This window comes from Nannizzia gypsea, genomic scaffold (assembly GCF_000150975.2).
Source record: "Nannizzia gypsea CBS 118893 supercont1.2 genomic scaffold, whole genome shotgun sequence".
NCBI classification, from domain to species: Eukaryota; Fungi; Ascomycota; class Eurotiomycetes; order Onygenales; family Arthrodermataceae; genus Nannizzia; species Nannizzia gypsea.
This window is the reverse complement of record NW_003345200.1, coordinates 497,766-512,297: the sequence shown is the minus strand read 5'-3', so window position 1 is coordinate 512,297 and position 14,532 is coordinate 497,766. Positions and strand designations below refer to the sequence as shown.

The following is a 14,532-nucleotide window of genomic DNA, read 5'->3' as shown; positions in this document are numbered from 1 at the left end:
GGGCGGCTGAGCCGCTGCAGCCTGGCGTCTCTCGCATACCCAGTCATATAATAATAATAGGGATCCCCTGGCTCAGGATAACCAGGAAACAAGAATCATTGCTTCAGTCTCAAGCTGCGGTTAAACATGTCTCCCGCGACCGTCGACAGCTTGCCGTACGAGATACTCAGCTCGGTACTGTCATATATACCCGTCGTTGAGTACAACAACATCAAGCTCGCGGGAAGCCGCCATCTCACCTGCATCATCCGTGAGTGGACTTCTCGCATCCCGCGCCAGAAGTACATAGACTTGCTTCAGCAGCAGGACGAGGCCAGTTGTCGTTTATCTAGCGGCAAGGCTCGAACTGCACTTGAGATCACGATCGAGCAAGGAAATGAATCCATCGTCAGGCAGTACATACATCGATATGGAGGTGCCAAAACCCGGCCCGTGAACCGTGAGAACCGGAGGTTCATTTCTGCATTTCACATAGCGGCTCTTCACGGTGCTACAGACATTCTCCGGCTGTTGATGGATAGGATCAATCTCAGATGTCGCAAGACAGGGGGCACCCCGCTCCATATGGCTGTGAAGGGAAAGTCTCTCGCGGCTATCAAGCTACTGGTAGAGAATGGTGCTGATGTCAATGCTGTCGACTTTAACGAATACACTCCTCTCGGACTAGCGAAGCGGTTGGACTGTAGTGAGGATGTTCTGCAGTATCTAAAGGAGCAAGGAGGCTGTGCGAGTGCCGACGAGGTACTGAAGGAGCATCCCTCTCGGAAATTCGCAGATTTAGTATGGAAATCCACGGATGAGGCAGCATCAATTGCAGATTTGGGCCTTGGTGATGTTGAACCATCCCGATCATACTACCAGAGTGGGGTTATGCGCTTGTTTGGTAGATATATGGTCCGAAAGAAAAGCCAGGGCTCAAAGCCAAGCGAACAATTCCTACGGGATCTTATTGGCACTGCCGTAACAGATGGAGTCAATGGAATTGTCGAAGCCTTGATAGACGATGGATTTCAAGCCGATTCCTGGTCCGATACGGGAGGCAACAACTTGTTGCACAAGGCTATTGCAAGTTATAATACTCCTATTGTTGGATTGCTTGTGAAGTCCGGAGTAAACTACAACCACAAAGCCAAAGATGGATCTACCCCCTTTCACCAAGCCGCATCTTCCGGCTATGTAACCGTGCTCGAGGAAATGATCAGTGCTGGAGTCCCGGTGAATCTGGTGAACGATCAGGGCTGGACAGCCATTCATTGTCCACAATATTACTATAATTATGAAGGTCACGTCGGTACCTTGGTCAAAAAGTATGGTGCCGATATTGAATTCAAGGACAAGGATGGTCGAACACCTCTCCACGTCTCCGCTACCTGCGCGAGGGATGAAATCTTTGAGGATCTCCTGGATAATGGCGCAGACATCAATGCCCGGGATAACGATCAAGAGACCCCTCTAATGATCGCATGCAAGGGAACCCACGCCCCATTCATCGACTTGTTGATGCAGCGCGGCGCAGATATCACGCTTCTCAATGCCAACGGCCGGAATGCCATGGAGGTGTCAAACTCGTTGTTTGGGCTGAAGATGATGCTGCTGTACGCCGTTGATCCCCAGCTCAAAGCAAAGATAGCAACCATGGAACTCATCCGTCAAACCAAGGTAGACGATCCCGATGATGAGATTCCTGATGTCGGTGGTGATGATGAATTTCTCTTTGAATGATACTCCTGGGGTTCTCGTGTATATATATATTTATATATAATCTATCTACCTCAAGGAGTCAATGATATGTCCAGCATCAAAGGCGAAACACAGCACTCCACTAAGTAACGCATCCGTCCTCTTTCTTCCAGGCAAAAAGGAGAATTAAAAAAGAGAGCGTTCTATCGAAATGGAGAAAAAAACAGCAAAAAAAGGTCATACCAGGATTCGAACCAGGGTTACCGGAATGTGAAACTGACTGTGAAGTCATCAGAATCCGATGTGCTAACCAGCTACACTATACGACCGTTCATGGAGTATCTTATCCACTGTTCAACCTATATTTGGGAGAGCCACTTAGGGGACATCACTTGAAATGACAAGCTAACAGGAGCAAAATGATGTTAAGACTTTCTGGCTCTTCCGTCGCTGTGAATTTTTTCGGCAGGAGAAAAATTAGGGGAAAAGGTTGCAGGGATGGGTATGTGTTTAGTTTATCGAGATCACCTGATATTTTGCAGTGAAAACTACGCTAAAATACATAAATGTCTTACGTAAGTTTATAGCCGAGGTTAAACTCTATGATATCAAAGCGCAGGAGAGGATGAAGAAGCCAACTACCTTTTTACAACATAACGAGAGGTAAATCAGTTTGAATACTTGAGATATCACTTCTAAAAGACCTGCACATCAATTTCGAACAAGCCGGTAGTCATGGTTGATCCTACCGAACCCAGTTCTGAGAACCTTACGGAGCGTCAGAAGATGCTCCGGGGAGAATTGTACACTGCCTTCTCAGCCGATCTAATAGCAGAACGAGCAAGGAGCAAAGCTGCCTGCGACAGATTCAACAACGCCGGCGAGGTGACTCGTAGACGCCGTGTGGAGCTATGGAGGGAGTAAGTTAACCTCTCGTAATATACAGTATTGCCAAACGTTTAACATCTCGTAGCATAGTCTGTGATAAACGGCCCATGCCACCACAAGCTGCCACCCAGGAGGAAGATGATGCCCTCTTTGAAGATGATCCGTGGGTAGAAGCTCCCGTACGGACTGATTATGGCTACAATTTCAAGGTCGGAGAGGGCGTCTTTATCAATTTTAACTGCATTGCGCTGGATACCTGTTCGATCACTATTGGTGCTAGGACACTGTTCGGACCAAATGTGAATTTGTACGCTGGCTGTCATCCCTTAGATCCTGCTGTTAGGCAGGGAACGAAGGGGCCAGAGTTTGGTAAAGAGATTCGTATTGGTGAAGATTGCTGGATAGGCGGGAATGTCACTATTCTACAGGGTGTGACCATTGGCGATGGAGCTACTGTAGGTGCTGGAAGTGTGGTGACCAAGGTAAGTATCCCTGAGCATACTTTATTGAAATTCGTATGTTGAGATGCGTGCTGAACATGATATAGGATGTTCCGGCCTTCCATGTCGCGGCAGGTAATCCAGCGAGGGTTATCCGCCGCATAGAGACAGCCATGGATCCGTCGCAGAAAAAGGACAATACTACTACACAAGAGTGATTACATGATCTATATCTGGAGCTGTTCAGAGAAGATATTATCTATAGATATGTTTATTAGATAAACAAGGTACTCGGACACGGTTGGGGAGGGTTATATCGTTGCACATTTGTCTTCAATATATAGGTGGCGGAACGTTCTCTCGCACATAGTCTATTAGAATCCTAGCGTGTTGACATTCCTTAATTCCAATGACACCCAGCCTGGGTAAACCGACAGCATCTGCCATTCTCGTTTCGGCGTTTTTGGATAAGTAGACCAGTCGAATCCCTTTGCCTTGGTCAAGTTCCGATATATGCTTAATAGTGAAAGAAAGCGACTCAACCAAAGGCGTAGGAGCTGTCGAACGACAGATGAAGACCACTGATACCTTTTCTAATCGTTCGCTTGCCTTGTCTTCTTCCTGGGCCGCTTTTTTTGTAGCATCAAGACTCGCCTCACTCAGTGCCTCCCAAGCATCTCATAGTCGAATTGAAACCAGTGGTAAGGTATTTCAGCACATCCGGTGCAGGAGAAGGCGTCAATGCATGACCTGAGGATTTTTCTTCATCTTTATTTTTGGATGCAGCCTCCTTGCGTAGCTGTAGCTTTTTCCATCGTCTGCCTTTCGATGGCTTCGCTTTTTCACCCCTCCATGTCCGAATGGGGTATAATACTCTGTTGAACGTGTAAGCAGTTCCATATTGGCAGCATTCAGCATTTGATACAGATCTACCTGTAGAGAAGGTCTTCGATTGTCTCTTGATGCTCACGAGAGAGCTCTGTTCTATGTGTGTTATTAGTGAAAGCTTCAGGTAAAATCAAGCGAAGATTCTCACATCGGGGCTGACGGTCGATGTCTACTCATCTTATACTATAATGCCTAATAGATCAAGCCGTATCGCACTTAAAAAGGCCACCTTATATTGGTTAGATTTTTTTTTAAATTCGACTCGACGTTCTTTGGTGGAAATTGTACTTTTATAGTGCTGTGAAGTGTTGATTTTTATTTTTAGCGTCACCAAATAGAAAAGTCATGTTGTCAACCACAATTCAACACTGGATAGAACAGGACCCTGACCATAATGGCCTATGCAGTCACATAAGACAAGTTGATGGAATTAGTATCATCATTATACAACTACTGTGCATTAAGATCTCGACGTAAACCAACGAGAGATGAGTTCATGAGCATTCTTTATTTATGAGCCGCAATGCTTTCTAACGGACCCAGCCAGAGGCGCCTCGACCTTCGAAAACATTTCCTACCCCCTAATAAATGCACCGATGAGTAAACAACGCACACAAAACAACTAAACAATAAAGTAAGGGCAAGCTGGAGGAGTATTGAACATTCCCAGGATGCTGGCCCAGTCTGATCTGTCTCTGTACAGGAGCGGCAACTGGAAACTCAAAAACAAGGATTGATCATGAGGAAAATCAGCAAGGAAGGCTTTTTCTTCGCCTCGTTATTATTGATACTTTCTATTTGTTTTTTTCTTCCTTCCTCCTGATTGCTGCATGTTTCTCACACGCTCAACGGAAGGGTGGGAAGAACACGAAAAAACTCCATTATGATGCACCTGAGCGTCCGTTGAATACCCCGTGGGATGTTGTTCATTCATTAATCTCGTTTAAAGCGTAGCATAACGTGTGTAACATATCTTTCCATTTCGAAGTTTTTTTTTTTTTTTCTGCTGTGGAAAGCGTATCGTCAATGTGGTCGTTAACGGGTCATTGCACAGCAAATTTCGTTAATATTCAACCGGAATTTTACTGCCACTAGGTTTTCTGTGGTTGTCTTCTCGGGCAGTTTGGTATAAAGGGGAATGGAATATGTTGATCGTAGGCCACGTAGGAGAAACTCTTGTTAATGGGCTGGATATACTTCTATGGTGACGTAGCCAAACCGATCTCTGAGTCGCTGGCAATCACAGAATTATCCTCCCATGCATCTGAAGGAAAGTCAGGACCTGAAAATAGAAAATGAAAGCACAAGACAATACAAGTTAATAACAAAACAACGCAAAGAAGATACATATTGCCAATGCTTAAAGAGTGAGGGTATCGAGCTTACCTGATCCAACATCCTCCGGCATTTCAACGGTGTACTGCTCCAAGCTTGCGAGGACAGCTGCATCATGGCGATTAGCAAAACGCCGGTTTTGGTTGAAAAGGTATGCAAGAAAGGGGTCAACATACCTCCGGCGCGCTCGATAATAGCTCTGTCTCCTTCGATATTTTCTTCATCAAAATACTTCTCGATGCAGAGCTTAATGACATATTGAATGATTTCAACAGTTGACGCATCAACGACGGTCTGGGTGTTTGAGGTGGTGAGGTACGTCGTATGCAATTTATCAACGCAAGCTTGTTCTAATTGGCGTCCCGTACGTTGGTAGAACTGTCGAGTAGTCTCAGTGGCATCTTCAAGGTTTTTGGAGAACAGGATTTCCTGCAAATATTCGAAGGCTGAATTTCGAACCAGTCGATCATCGTAATGGAGTAATGTCGGTGCCCAATACGGTGCCATTTCTAACACCAGAGATAGGAAAAACAACTCATCTTTCTCTAGGATCGCACTATTATTAAGGGTTGCAATTGTTTGGATAAAGGTGACATGGTCGCGGCCGCCAGCCTCATTTATCGAGTCAACTGATTTGGCTGCAAACTCAATGAGACTTCGAACACGGTCAATATCAGGAACTATGCTGCAGAATAGTAGCGTAATTTCAAGAAAGGGGCTGGCAAGAGATGCAGGTTCAACTGCTAGGCCCTCCTCAAGCATATGGACTATGCTATCCATGAGTCCATCAATTGTCGGAGTTGTGTCTAAAAAAATGGTGAAGATCTTCCGAGCTGCATCAACGTTTTCTTGCTGCTCTATCACTTTCTTTAGAAAAGAAAGCTCTCTTTTATCACCTAGCGATAGGACGAGCTCGCTCTCTGCATAAGAAATAATAAGTTTACCATCTTCCCGGCGTCTCGACTCACCGGATCGTACTGGTTCGGCACCGATGTCAACGTTTTCAAGGAAAATGGCAAGCAGTTCAGTGAGTTTGTAGTGTGAGAATTTTCTTCCTTTCTCAATCAGGCGCACATAAGCCGGATAGACTTCCTTGAGCCTCCTGGAATCATGGCGGTCCAGCCATACCATCTCCAAACATCGTAGGAGGAAACCATGCTCAAGTAGGGTTTCAACCTCATATGGTCCAAGGTTGGCAATTTCAACAAGAACTTCGAAGTAGTCATCCCAGGCACGAGAGTAGAAGTGAAGTGTGCTCCACATAATCACCATGATTCCCACGACCTTTTCAAGCATGCTCAAGTATTCTTGATTGTATTCGCTTTGTAGCTCACTGTCAGAATCCACATCCGCTAGTCGATCTTGCAGCCGGCTCAATGCTGTTACTAGCAGTTTCGAAAAGCCAACGCGAACGACACTATTGGGGCTCTTTGCAATGAGATTCCGCAGAAGTAACGGCCGTTTACCGACCCATTGCAAAAGCCAGTATGCAGCGCGGGGGCATTCATCAATGGACCTTTTGATGTCAATAAGAAGGGCTTCAACGTCTGGCAAGTCTTTTGATCTGGCAACGAGTTGTTCCAAAGTATCCAGAGTCACATGCATTGACATTTTTTGAATCTTTGAGGCTATTAAAGTGTTTTCAGTCCGGCTGATTTCTCGCGCTCGATTGAAGAGGCCAACAATAAAGCGTGCGTGGTGAGGGTCCAAGAGGCAGTAAATGCGAATAAACAGCTCGTTTTCCATGGCGATGTGGTTTCCTAATTCCTGCGGCAGGGGAATACGTGCTGGAGAATCGCCGATCGAATCTTTATAAACCACTTTCGCTTTCTCCATACTCGAAACTCGTTGGTAGAAGAGCATATATGCGTTCCACACTTTGCAGCCAAAACGGACATGGCTCAAGCTGTGCATATTGTCGCTTGTTCCACCAAAACACTGGTCCGGAATTTTTGCAGGATCAAATCTAGTCACGTCGGAGTCATTGAATTCAACCCAGGAGTTATTGGGGCCCGCCGACGGCCTTTCTTTGATGTAGGAATAGTAGTGGCCGGATTCGGCCGTGCCACTGTGAACCAGAACTCCAACAAGTTCAAACATATCAGGTTCAATGGGAGCGTCAGGGTTGCTGAGATAATCGATGGTGAAAGGTGACATATCTATGCGTTCGGGGAAGTGGAACTCGTCGTTGATCTTGCTTCGCATCATTGATATGACATCAAAGTCGAATCTCTTCAAGTGGAAAATAAGATTGTCTGGTATATCTTTCAAGCATGCCCTGTTGTAAATTAGTACCATAGCCTAATGTTGTTCGGAATGACAGATTATTCACCTTTTGACCGCATCAACGTGTTTTCCGCAAGAGGTACAAGAATACTTGTTGTCTATCGTATGCTGTTAGCAATGATGAAATAGGGGTTAGGATGTGAGCAAAACATACCTCCTTGCATGATCTCCCCTTCAACGTACGCCCTCAAACTATCCTCAAGGCCAGGTTTGCCTTTGATATCACACTGAATGGCGGAAAACGGCTCGAGACGCTCAGAAATATGTTCACATTCCTTAGACTTGATCTGCTGTACAAGCTGACCGCCATAAAATGCTCGGAACTTCTTCTTATCCTCGGCTGTGCGTATTTGGCTTTCCCATCGATCGAAAAGTAGGTTATAAAACTCATCAACATCCATCTGAATATTGATATCAATTGGCTCGTTGTCATACGTTCGAATAGTGTCCACTGCAGTCTGAGGGTCTACACTCTTCTGCCATGTGTCTTGAAGGTATGCAAAGACTCTTTTTGTCTCGCTGAGCACTGCCTGGGTAGGATCGTCTTCTGAGGTTTCGACTTCCAGGATGAACTTACGAAAGTCCAGATTCATGAATAACTGGGTGAATAGGGAATTGAGATAGCACGTGTTTGAGAGATTGCGGAGTCCAGCATATCCTTCTGCAGAGCGGATTGTTTTGGAACGATCAAATATCCACGTAGGGTCATATGTGTAGTCTAGTCTCGAATTAGCAAATATGAATCATTCCAGGGTCCAAAGGGAACATACCATAGGGAATAATGTCTTCGAGCAGCTCAAGCATTTCCGAACAGTTGTCCGTACCCCGACATAGAAGAAGAATGATATTATAGATTTCCTGGCGAGTGGTAGGGTTCATGATTGGAATACCTGGTTGGACCCTCTCGTCCTGGGTATCTGATAGATTTGGGAATAGGAAAGCGATGAACAAATTCACCATAAGATTACTAATAATGGCCATGGTAAGTTAATGTGGATATTAAAGAGTGAGGAAATTCAAATATCTTACCTCGAGCCAGCATCGATGTTCTCTGAAATTGCAAGCTCGAGACACATCTTCAACATATAAGCAAATCCTAGGACAATGTGATCGACACGTTCACGGCCAACAAACTAGATAAAAACTTTATCAGCTTTATGTTAAATAGTCAACCGAGTTAAGGAGCTACATACCTCATTGCCATTGTGGTTCAATAGGATATTTCCCCAGTCCTGCACATATTGCTTATATGGCATTTCTGTCGTGGGGAGCATAGCAACGGTATGGAAGGTCACTAGGGAAACCTCAAAGAACTCCTGTGCTAGCTGGGGATGCTCTACCGACCGAGGCAAGAGTGATGAAATCGACTGCCAGAACGACTTTACCATATCTGACCCAGTAGCTGTTGCGAGATTGCCGGTTGGAATGGCGTTCTTTGACACTGTGTTTGACCAGTAGCCCTTTTGGAGTGGTGATGTGCCGCAAAGACTGAAGATAATTTCCGCAATGTCCTTACGGATGCCTGGCCGAGGCTCGGATAGTAGTAAGCTGTAGAGAAGATCCAGCATCTGCGTGTAATCTTTTAATTCAGCCCATACGTGTTCATCGTTCATAGAGGCTTCGATGAGTGTTGCAAATGAGCTAGAGACGAGTCGTTGTAACGTTGGTTCGTTGAGTGGGATAGAGGAATCATTGCGGTTCAGAGTAAGTAAAGAGAGAATTAGGGATATTAAGCCTGGTGGGTTTGTGAAGAGATGTTGTGATGAACCTGGCGTTGATTTCGCAAGTGCTACATAGTGTCAGAATAACTCAGGATTATTCTGTAAAAACGAGTTTGAGAACTGACCTTTCAAAGCTACCAAGAGGCAGTCCACGAAGCTGCACGCAATGTTGAGCTTCAAAGTATTCTCTTGTAGAAGTTCAGACATCCCAGGTTTCATCAGGATGGCATCAATATTCTTGATAACGTGGGAGATAAAGGCTTGGTCGCGGTTCACCTAGTAGCCATATGTTAGCGAAGTTTCAGAGGGAATTGTAATAACTAGGGAAATATGGGCGGTATCATACACTCATGCTTTCTTCCCGAACACACACAATAAGACAATTGAGGATGTAAAGCAGTTTATATGGCTTTTCAATGGGGAACATATCCGTTTCGCCTATTTCGGGAGATCGTACGAAATCACGAACTGCTTGCTGTGGAGGGAATAATATAAGGAAGTCAAATATCTATGGAGAGACGTTAGCTATACCAGTTCCAACCACGCGAGAGAGATAAAAATCGTAAATCATTGCATACCTCCTTTGAAAATCTCTCGTCCAAACTTAGAAGATCATAAAGGTCATTGAAATGCTTCAATACCTCTGAATCAACAAGCGTCAGGCTCTGACGCCTTCCGCCAAATGAAGCCTCATACGCATCTGAATCCTTCCTAACAATAAGTAAACCTGCGGTAGCAAGTTTCAGATCCCGAATGGTCTGGTTTGCATTTCCGCCACGTAAGTCCAGCCTTTGACCACCGCTAATGGTAGTGAACTTCGAAAAACCGGTAACATGGGCTATCTTATCCGCGAGTTCGGAGGCAGTTGATAAGTCTCCGATAGTGAATGTGCGGATACGAGATTGTGAGCCCATACTGAACGCTTGGTAGGCTAAGTCGATGGATTCTCCCCTTATTGGTTCAGGCTTGAGTGGCATACAAGGTGGTGAGCCCTGGGGAGGAGTGTAATGCGGTCTTGTACGGAGGCCTTGGAGGAGTTGGCGTAGGAAAAGGAGGGAGCGGGCAAATCGCAGTTCTTCGGCGCGGACTTCGTTATCAGATGGAACTATGACCATGGGTTCGTCTTCGCCGCTTGTGGTTCCGTCTATGAACGTTTTGAGTTTGGCGGCTGCAGCTGCTAGTTGGGCTACACATCGATCGACGAGGGATACATGCGTTGCTTCAGCGGATGATGGGCTGCTTCCTTTAATCAGGGAGTGGTCTAGATATGTGTCTATAGCGAAGTTGATGGCATTGATTCCGATGGTTGGATTTGGTGCTGTCAGTATAAAGTGCCAGATCCTGTCCATCCCAGGGATATTAACGACCTCTCCATCATTAGATATTGGTTGGTGGTGGAATTTAACATCATAATTCACTGTCTGTTTCGCAAACAAGAGTACAGACTCCGTGATATCCTCTGGAGGAATACGAGGAAGATAATCATTCATGAAGGTTTCCAGGAACGTGTTTCGTTTCAGGCATCGGGAGGCAGATTTAGACAAGACCTCCCACATGTAATTCCGGTTCTGCTCGCTTATTACTTTCGAAGTGAATACTTTGTCCCATAGGATATCACTTAGGTCAGGAGATATTGTCTCTGGTACTTTGTCGATAATGCGATGGACTAGATTAAGTCGCGGTACGATGGTGTTGCATAGGTATTCATCCTCTCCATCGGTTGCTGGTGTTGTGGCTGCATGTGCAAGTTCCATAATGACAAGGCGGGTGAAGTCAAGGTCTAGAGCTAAACGCCGAATATCCTGGGTATCAAAGGTTGGGATTAGGGCATTAAGAGCATGGATACTCCCAAGAGCAAACTCGTTCATGTCGGAAACATCCTGGACGCATTGCTGATAAAGTTCCGACTTGTCTGTTTCACTTATACCGAGGCTCACAAATTGGGAAAGCTGTTTACTTGCGAATCTCTGGATTTGAGACCTTTGCTCCGGAGGCAATTCATTAGTGGATAGTGCGCCCCGAATCAGCCTGACACATAGGCGGACGGGCATGATGTCAACGTGTGGGTAGTGGCCGAGCTCTTGGTGACGCAAGGATTCCCCATGTTTACTCCGGACAGCGTTCAGCAGCAGGTCACAGAATTCGATCATACGAATGTCGAAGCGTTGCATGGGTAGTTCTATGAGTTTATTGCAAATGTAAATAAGTGGTTCAGATTCGTGGTGCATCGTAAAAGTAGACGAAAGCATGGCGAGGACTTCGGATACAGTTCTAGGATCATGACTCTCGCTGACGGTCTTCCATATAATATCTGTATCTTCATTGGTATATGTTGAAGTTACGACCAGGAAACCGACGATGTTGCTGCCGCGGCTTATTAGTTGAGGATGCGACTCGACACCAACCACATAGTCGACGATCTTATGCCCTCGCAAAAAATTGACCAAGTATTTTGTTGTTGCATGGTTTAGGGCGCCGGGTACATTCTGAATGTGCTGAGACCAGAAGTTTACCAGGTCACCTTGGATAGATTCCATGCCGTAGACTCGCAGTTCCATGCGGCCACTCATAATATGTTTCTTGAGGATGGTGAATTTCCAACCCAAGCTGACAATATGGCCGAATTCAAGGGAGTTAACGCCCTCCGGGACATTGAGTTGCAGGTCCCTGTCGACGGTTGTAGCTGTCTCTTCGTCGAAACCACAAAGAACTCGGAACGAATTGCCCATGGTACGAAGAATCGTGTCGCTCGTGTCACTAGAAAGACAGGAGGAGGATTTCTCTATCAGTGATCGGTATACAGGCTCAGAGAACCGAAGTAATGCATAAACTTGGATAGTAATTTCCTTGGAGCTGGGGCGGCTATAGTTGGGTTGGCATCTCCTCCCGACGAACGAGTCCAGGATATTGTGAGTGACATTGAGAGCCGATGTGAAAAGGGAGGTGAGAATGGGCGATTTGGCAAGGAAGGGCGAAACAGCTTTCATGAAGCTAGTGAGGACCAGAACGCCGTTGACCTGTCGTCCAGCAACGCGGTCGTTAAGATGGCCAACCATATCAATGATATCGGAACCGTAATCACGCTCCATTGCAGCGTAAAGGGGGATTTTGCGCAGTTGGAGCATCGAGGCAAGTGGCATCCAATAAGTTCTCGATATTGGGTCTTGCTGGGCAGACCTGTCTTCTGGAGATTGCGATATCTGTTCTGCATCAATAGATATTACATGTAATGCGATTTCGGCATAGCAAGAGAGGAATTCTTCCATGTAGGACATGGGACTCTCTCCCTCTTCTGCTATAAACTCGGTTCTACATATAGAGATGTTAGCACAGTGGCAAGCAAGGTAGTGTTGAAACAAAGAACTTACGTCCGCCTTAATAGACCCTCAACAACAGAGGGGACCTCTTCCCATAGGTCGCGATCCTCAATAAGTGCTTGATATGTGAGATAGTTGAGATTTGAGCTGCACAGTTCAAACCAAGTCTTAAGGGCATCAAACATATTGAGATCATGTATGGTACCTGTCAATATATATGTTAGCCTGAACTATGAGGCAAAAAATACATAAAGACCGGACTAACCTCTCTCCATGGCAGCTTTCATATCTAAGACACACTCGCGGATGTTGTATGCCGTCCTGAAGTTTGGAAATGCCTCTGCGAGAGAGACTTCTTCGTGAATCTGAACAACCTGAGGCTCCCTGGGGCCTCGTATCACGTCATCTAATGGCCTCCAGCTCGTTGTAGTAGGATCCTGATCCATGTCTTCTGGATCTGCAACCTCGATCTCGACGCTTGCAACAGAAGAAGGCGAATCAGGCAGTATGACAGTATTTCGTTCCATGGGTATACTAGAGTGGGTATCTTCAATCACTTGCGAGTTAGAACTGCTCTGAAGTACAGCCGACACACCGTCCAGCTGTGAAATATGATTGAACTCGGGCTTTGTGACATTATTACCATCTTCGACGATAACACCTTTCTTTTCCGTTGACAATGCCGTAGATTCTTCGTCTTCGGGCATGGCCTGCAGAGACCGTCCTGTTTCCGAGGTAGGAGACTTCATGTTGATAGTAACTCGACTTGATGGACGAGGAGGGACGATAGGACTGCCATTCATCGAGGTTTGGACGGCAGCTGCAGGAAGAGGAGTGATCGGCATTTTCTCTTGGTCCTCTCCAGCTGTTAGAGGTCCACTGTGCACGCTACCTCCATCTAGAGCTCCCACAGGATCTTCCTCTCCAACACCTGGAGTGCTGTCAGTTTGATCCTGAAGTGTTTGCTGGTTCTGTTGGTTATCCTGTGCGTCTTCACTGGCCTCGACCGGAGTCGTAGGTGTAGTCATTGATGCAGTGTCATGCGTGCAATTGGCACCACTGCCGCTATCAAGCCGGGGACGTTTGCGCGTGGACTCTGAGTTTAGTTCTTCCATGAGTTCGCTGCAGCCTGTTGGCGATGACGACCGGATGGGTGACGAGGGCGAGTCGGAAGTATTGATGCCTGTCGGAGCGCAGACGACCAGATTGTTTGTGTCGATCGACTGTGGCTGCGGGCTGACGCAGGAGCCGGGGCCGGTACCACTGCTGGAGCTCGCGGCGGTGATGTTGCTAGAGTGCTCTAGCGGGGTAGGGCCCATGACATTTTCCAGTATTGCGGGTGTCTGTTGTTTACTTTGAGAGAAGAGCCTCAGACGGATATCTCTGGCGTGTAAGGGCCTGGACTGAGGCCTGGGAGGAAGCTCTGGTGGATGTTGGTGGTCAGGCTGGGGAGAGCTTTAGCTTTTTGGCTTCGGAGCCGCAGGGATCGGTCGAAGCACGACGGGCGGCGAGCTGGTCGAAGGAGTTCTGCAGAGGAAGAAGCAGTCAGCTAGAGGTACATGGCAGCAGCAGAAGAGCAGCAGCATCAGTCTGTCTTTCAGCAACTCTGGCAGCTAGTGATGGCTGGGTTGGTGGTTGGTGGCTGTGGCCGCGGCTGGTGGTTGTTGTAGAAGTCGACAGGCAGCAGCTGGCAGGCAGCCGGACCCCAGGAAGACCCAGCCAAAACGCCCTGCAGGAGGGAGGATAACACTCACACTGGGCTTCTGTGCAGGACTGTCTGTGTCCTATGTCTGCTTCACTGTTGGCTCCCCATGCGCAAGCTCCATCCCATCCGCTGTCTCTCTCTCTTGAATATTCTTTATTCTGCTGCCTCTGCCTGTCGCTTCTTATCGATGACTCCATCACAACCACAAAAAAGAAAGAGGCGGTATCGCGGTATCGGCTGTGACGCGTTAACGCTGCTTTAGCGCTTTTTCA

The 14,532-nt window shown here is 46.6% G+C and overlaps 4 protein-coding genes and 1 non-coding gene across 5 annotated transcripts; 2 read left to right on the top strand and 3 right to left on the bottom strand.

Annotated features, from left to right (window-relative positions):
• Window positions 1-126: 126 nt before the first annotated feature.
• On the top strand, window positions 127-1,722 carry MGYG_02187 (ankyrin repeat domain-containing protein 52; the record flags this gene model as incomplete). The annotated part of the gene is made up of 1 exon (XM_003174609.1): window positions 127-1,722. One exon carries the CDS (start codon window positions 127-129, stop codon window positions 1,720-1,722), a length of 1,596 nt encoding a protein of 531 aa, XP_003174657.1.
• A 192-nt stretch (window positions 1,723-1,914) lies between these two features.
• MGYG_10526 lies at window positions 1,915-2,009 on the bottom strand. Its single transcript has one exon. It is a non-coding gene; the product is annotated as a tRNA-Gln (tRNA).
• Window positions 2,010-2,415: 406 nt separating this feature from the next.
• MGYG_02186 (nodulation protein L) lies at window positions 2,416-3,226 on the top strand (the record flags this gene model as incomplete). Its single annotated transcript, XM_003174608.1, has 3 exons — window positions 2,416-2,600; window positions 2,654-3,050; window positions 3,116-3,226. The coding sequence occupies 3 exons, from the start codon at window positions 2,416-2,418 to the stop codon at window positions 3,224-3,226; spliced, it is 693 nt and encodes a 230-aa protein (XP_003174656.1).
• Window positions 3,227-3,382: 156 nt separating this feature from the next.
• MGYG_02185 (hypothetical protein) lies at window positions 3,383-4,073 on the bottom strand (the record flags this gene model as incomplete). The annotated part of the gene is made up of 4 exons (XM_003174607.1): window positions 3,383-3,524; window positions 3,668-3,883; window positions 3,942-3,992; window positions 4,045-4,073. 4 exons carry the CDS (start codon window positions 4,071-4,073, stop codon window positions 3,383-3,385), a joined length of 438 nt encoding a protein of 145 aa, XP_003174655.1.
• Window positions 4,074-5,095: 1,022 nt separating this feature from the next.
• On the bottom strand, window positions 5,096-13,874 carry MGYG_02184 (ubiquitin carboxyl-terminal hydrolase 47; the record flags this gene model as incomplete). The annotated part of the gene is made up of 13 exons (XM_003174606.1): window positions 5,096-5,178; window positions 5,283-5,339; window positions 5,408-7,509; window positions 7,564-7,615; window positions 7,672-8,235; window positions 8,288-8,484; window positions 8,547-8,650; window positions 8,711-9,306; window positions 9,364-9,514; window positions 9,585-9,746; window positions 9,817-12,547; window positions 12,607-12,760; window positions 12,821-13,874. 13 exons carry the CDS (start codon window positions 13,872-13,874, stop codon window positions 5,096-5,098), a joined length of 8,007 nt encoding a protein of 2,668 aa, XP_003174654.1.
• Window positions 13,875-14,532: the final 658 nt, after the last annotated feature.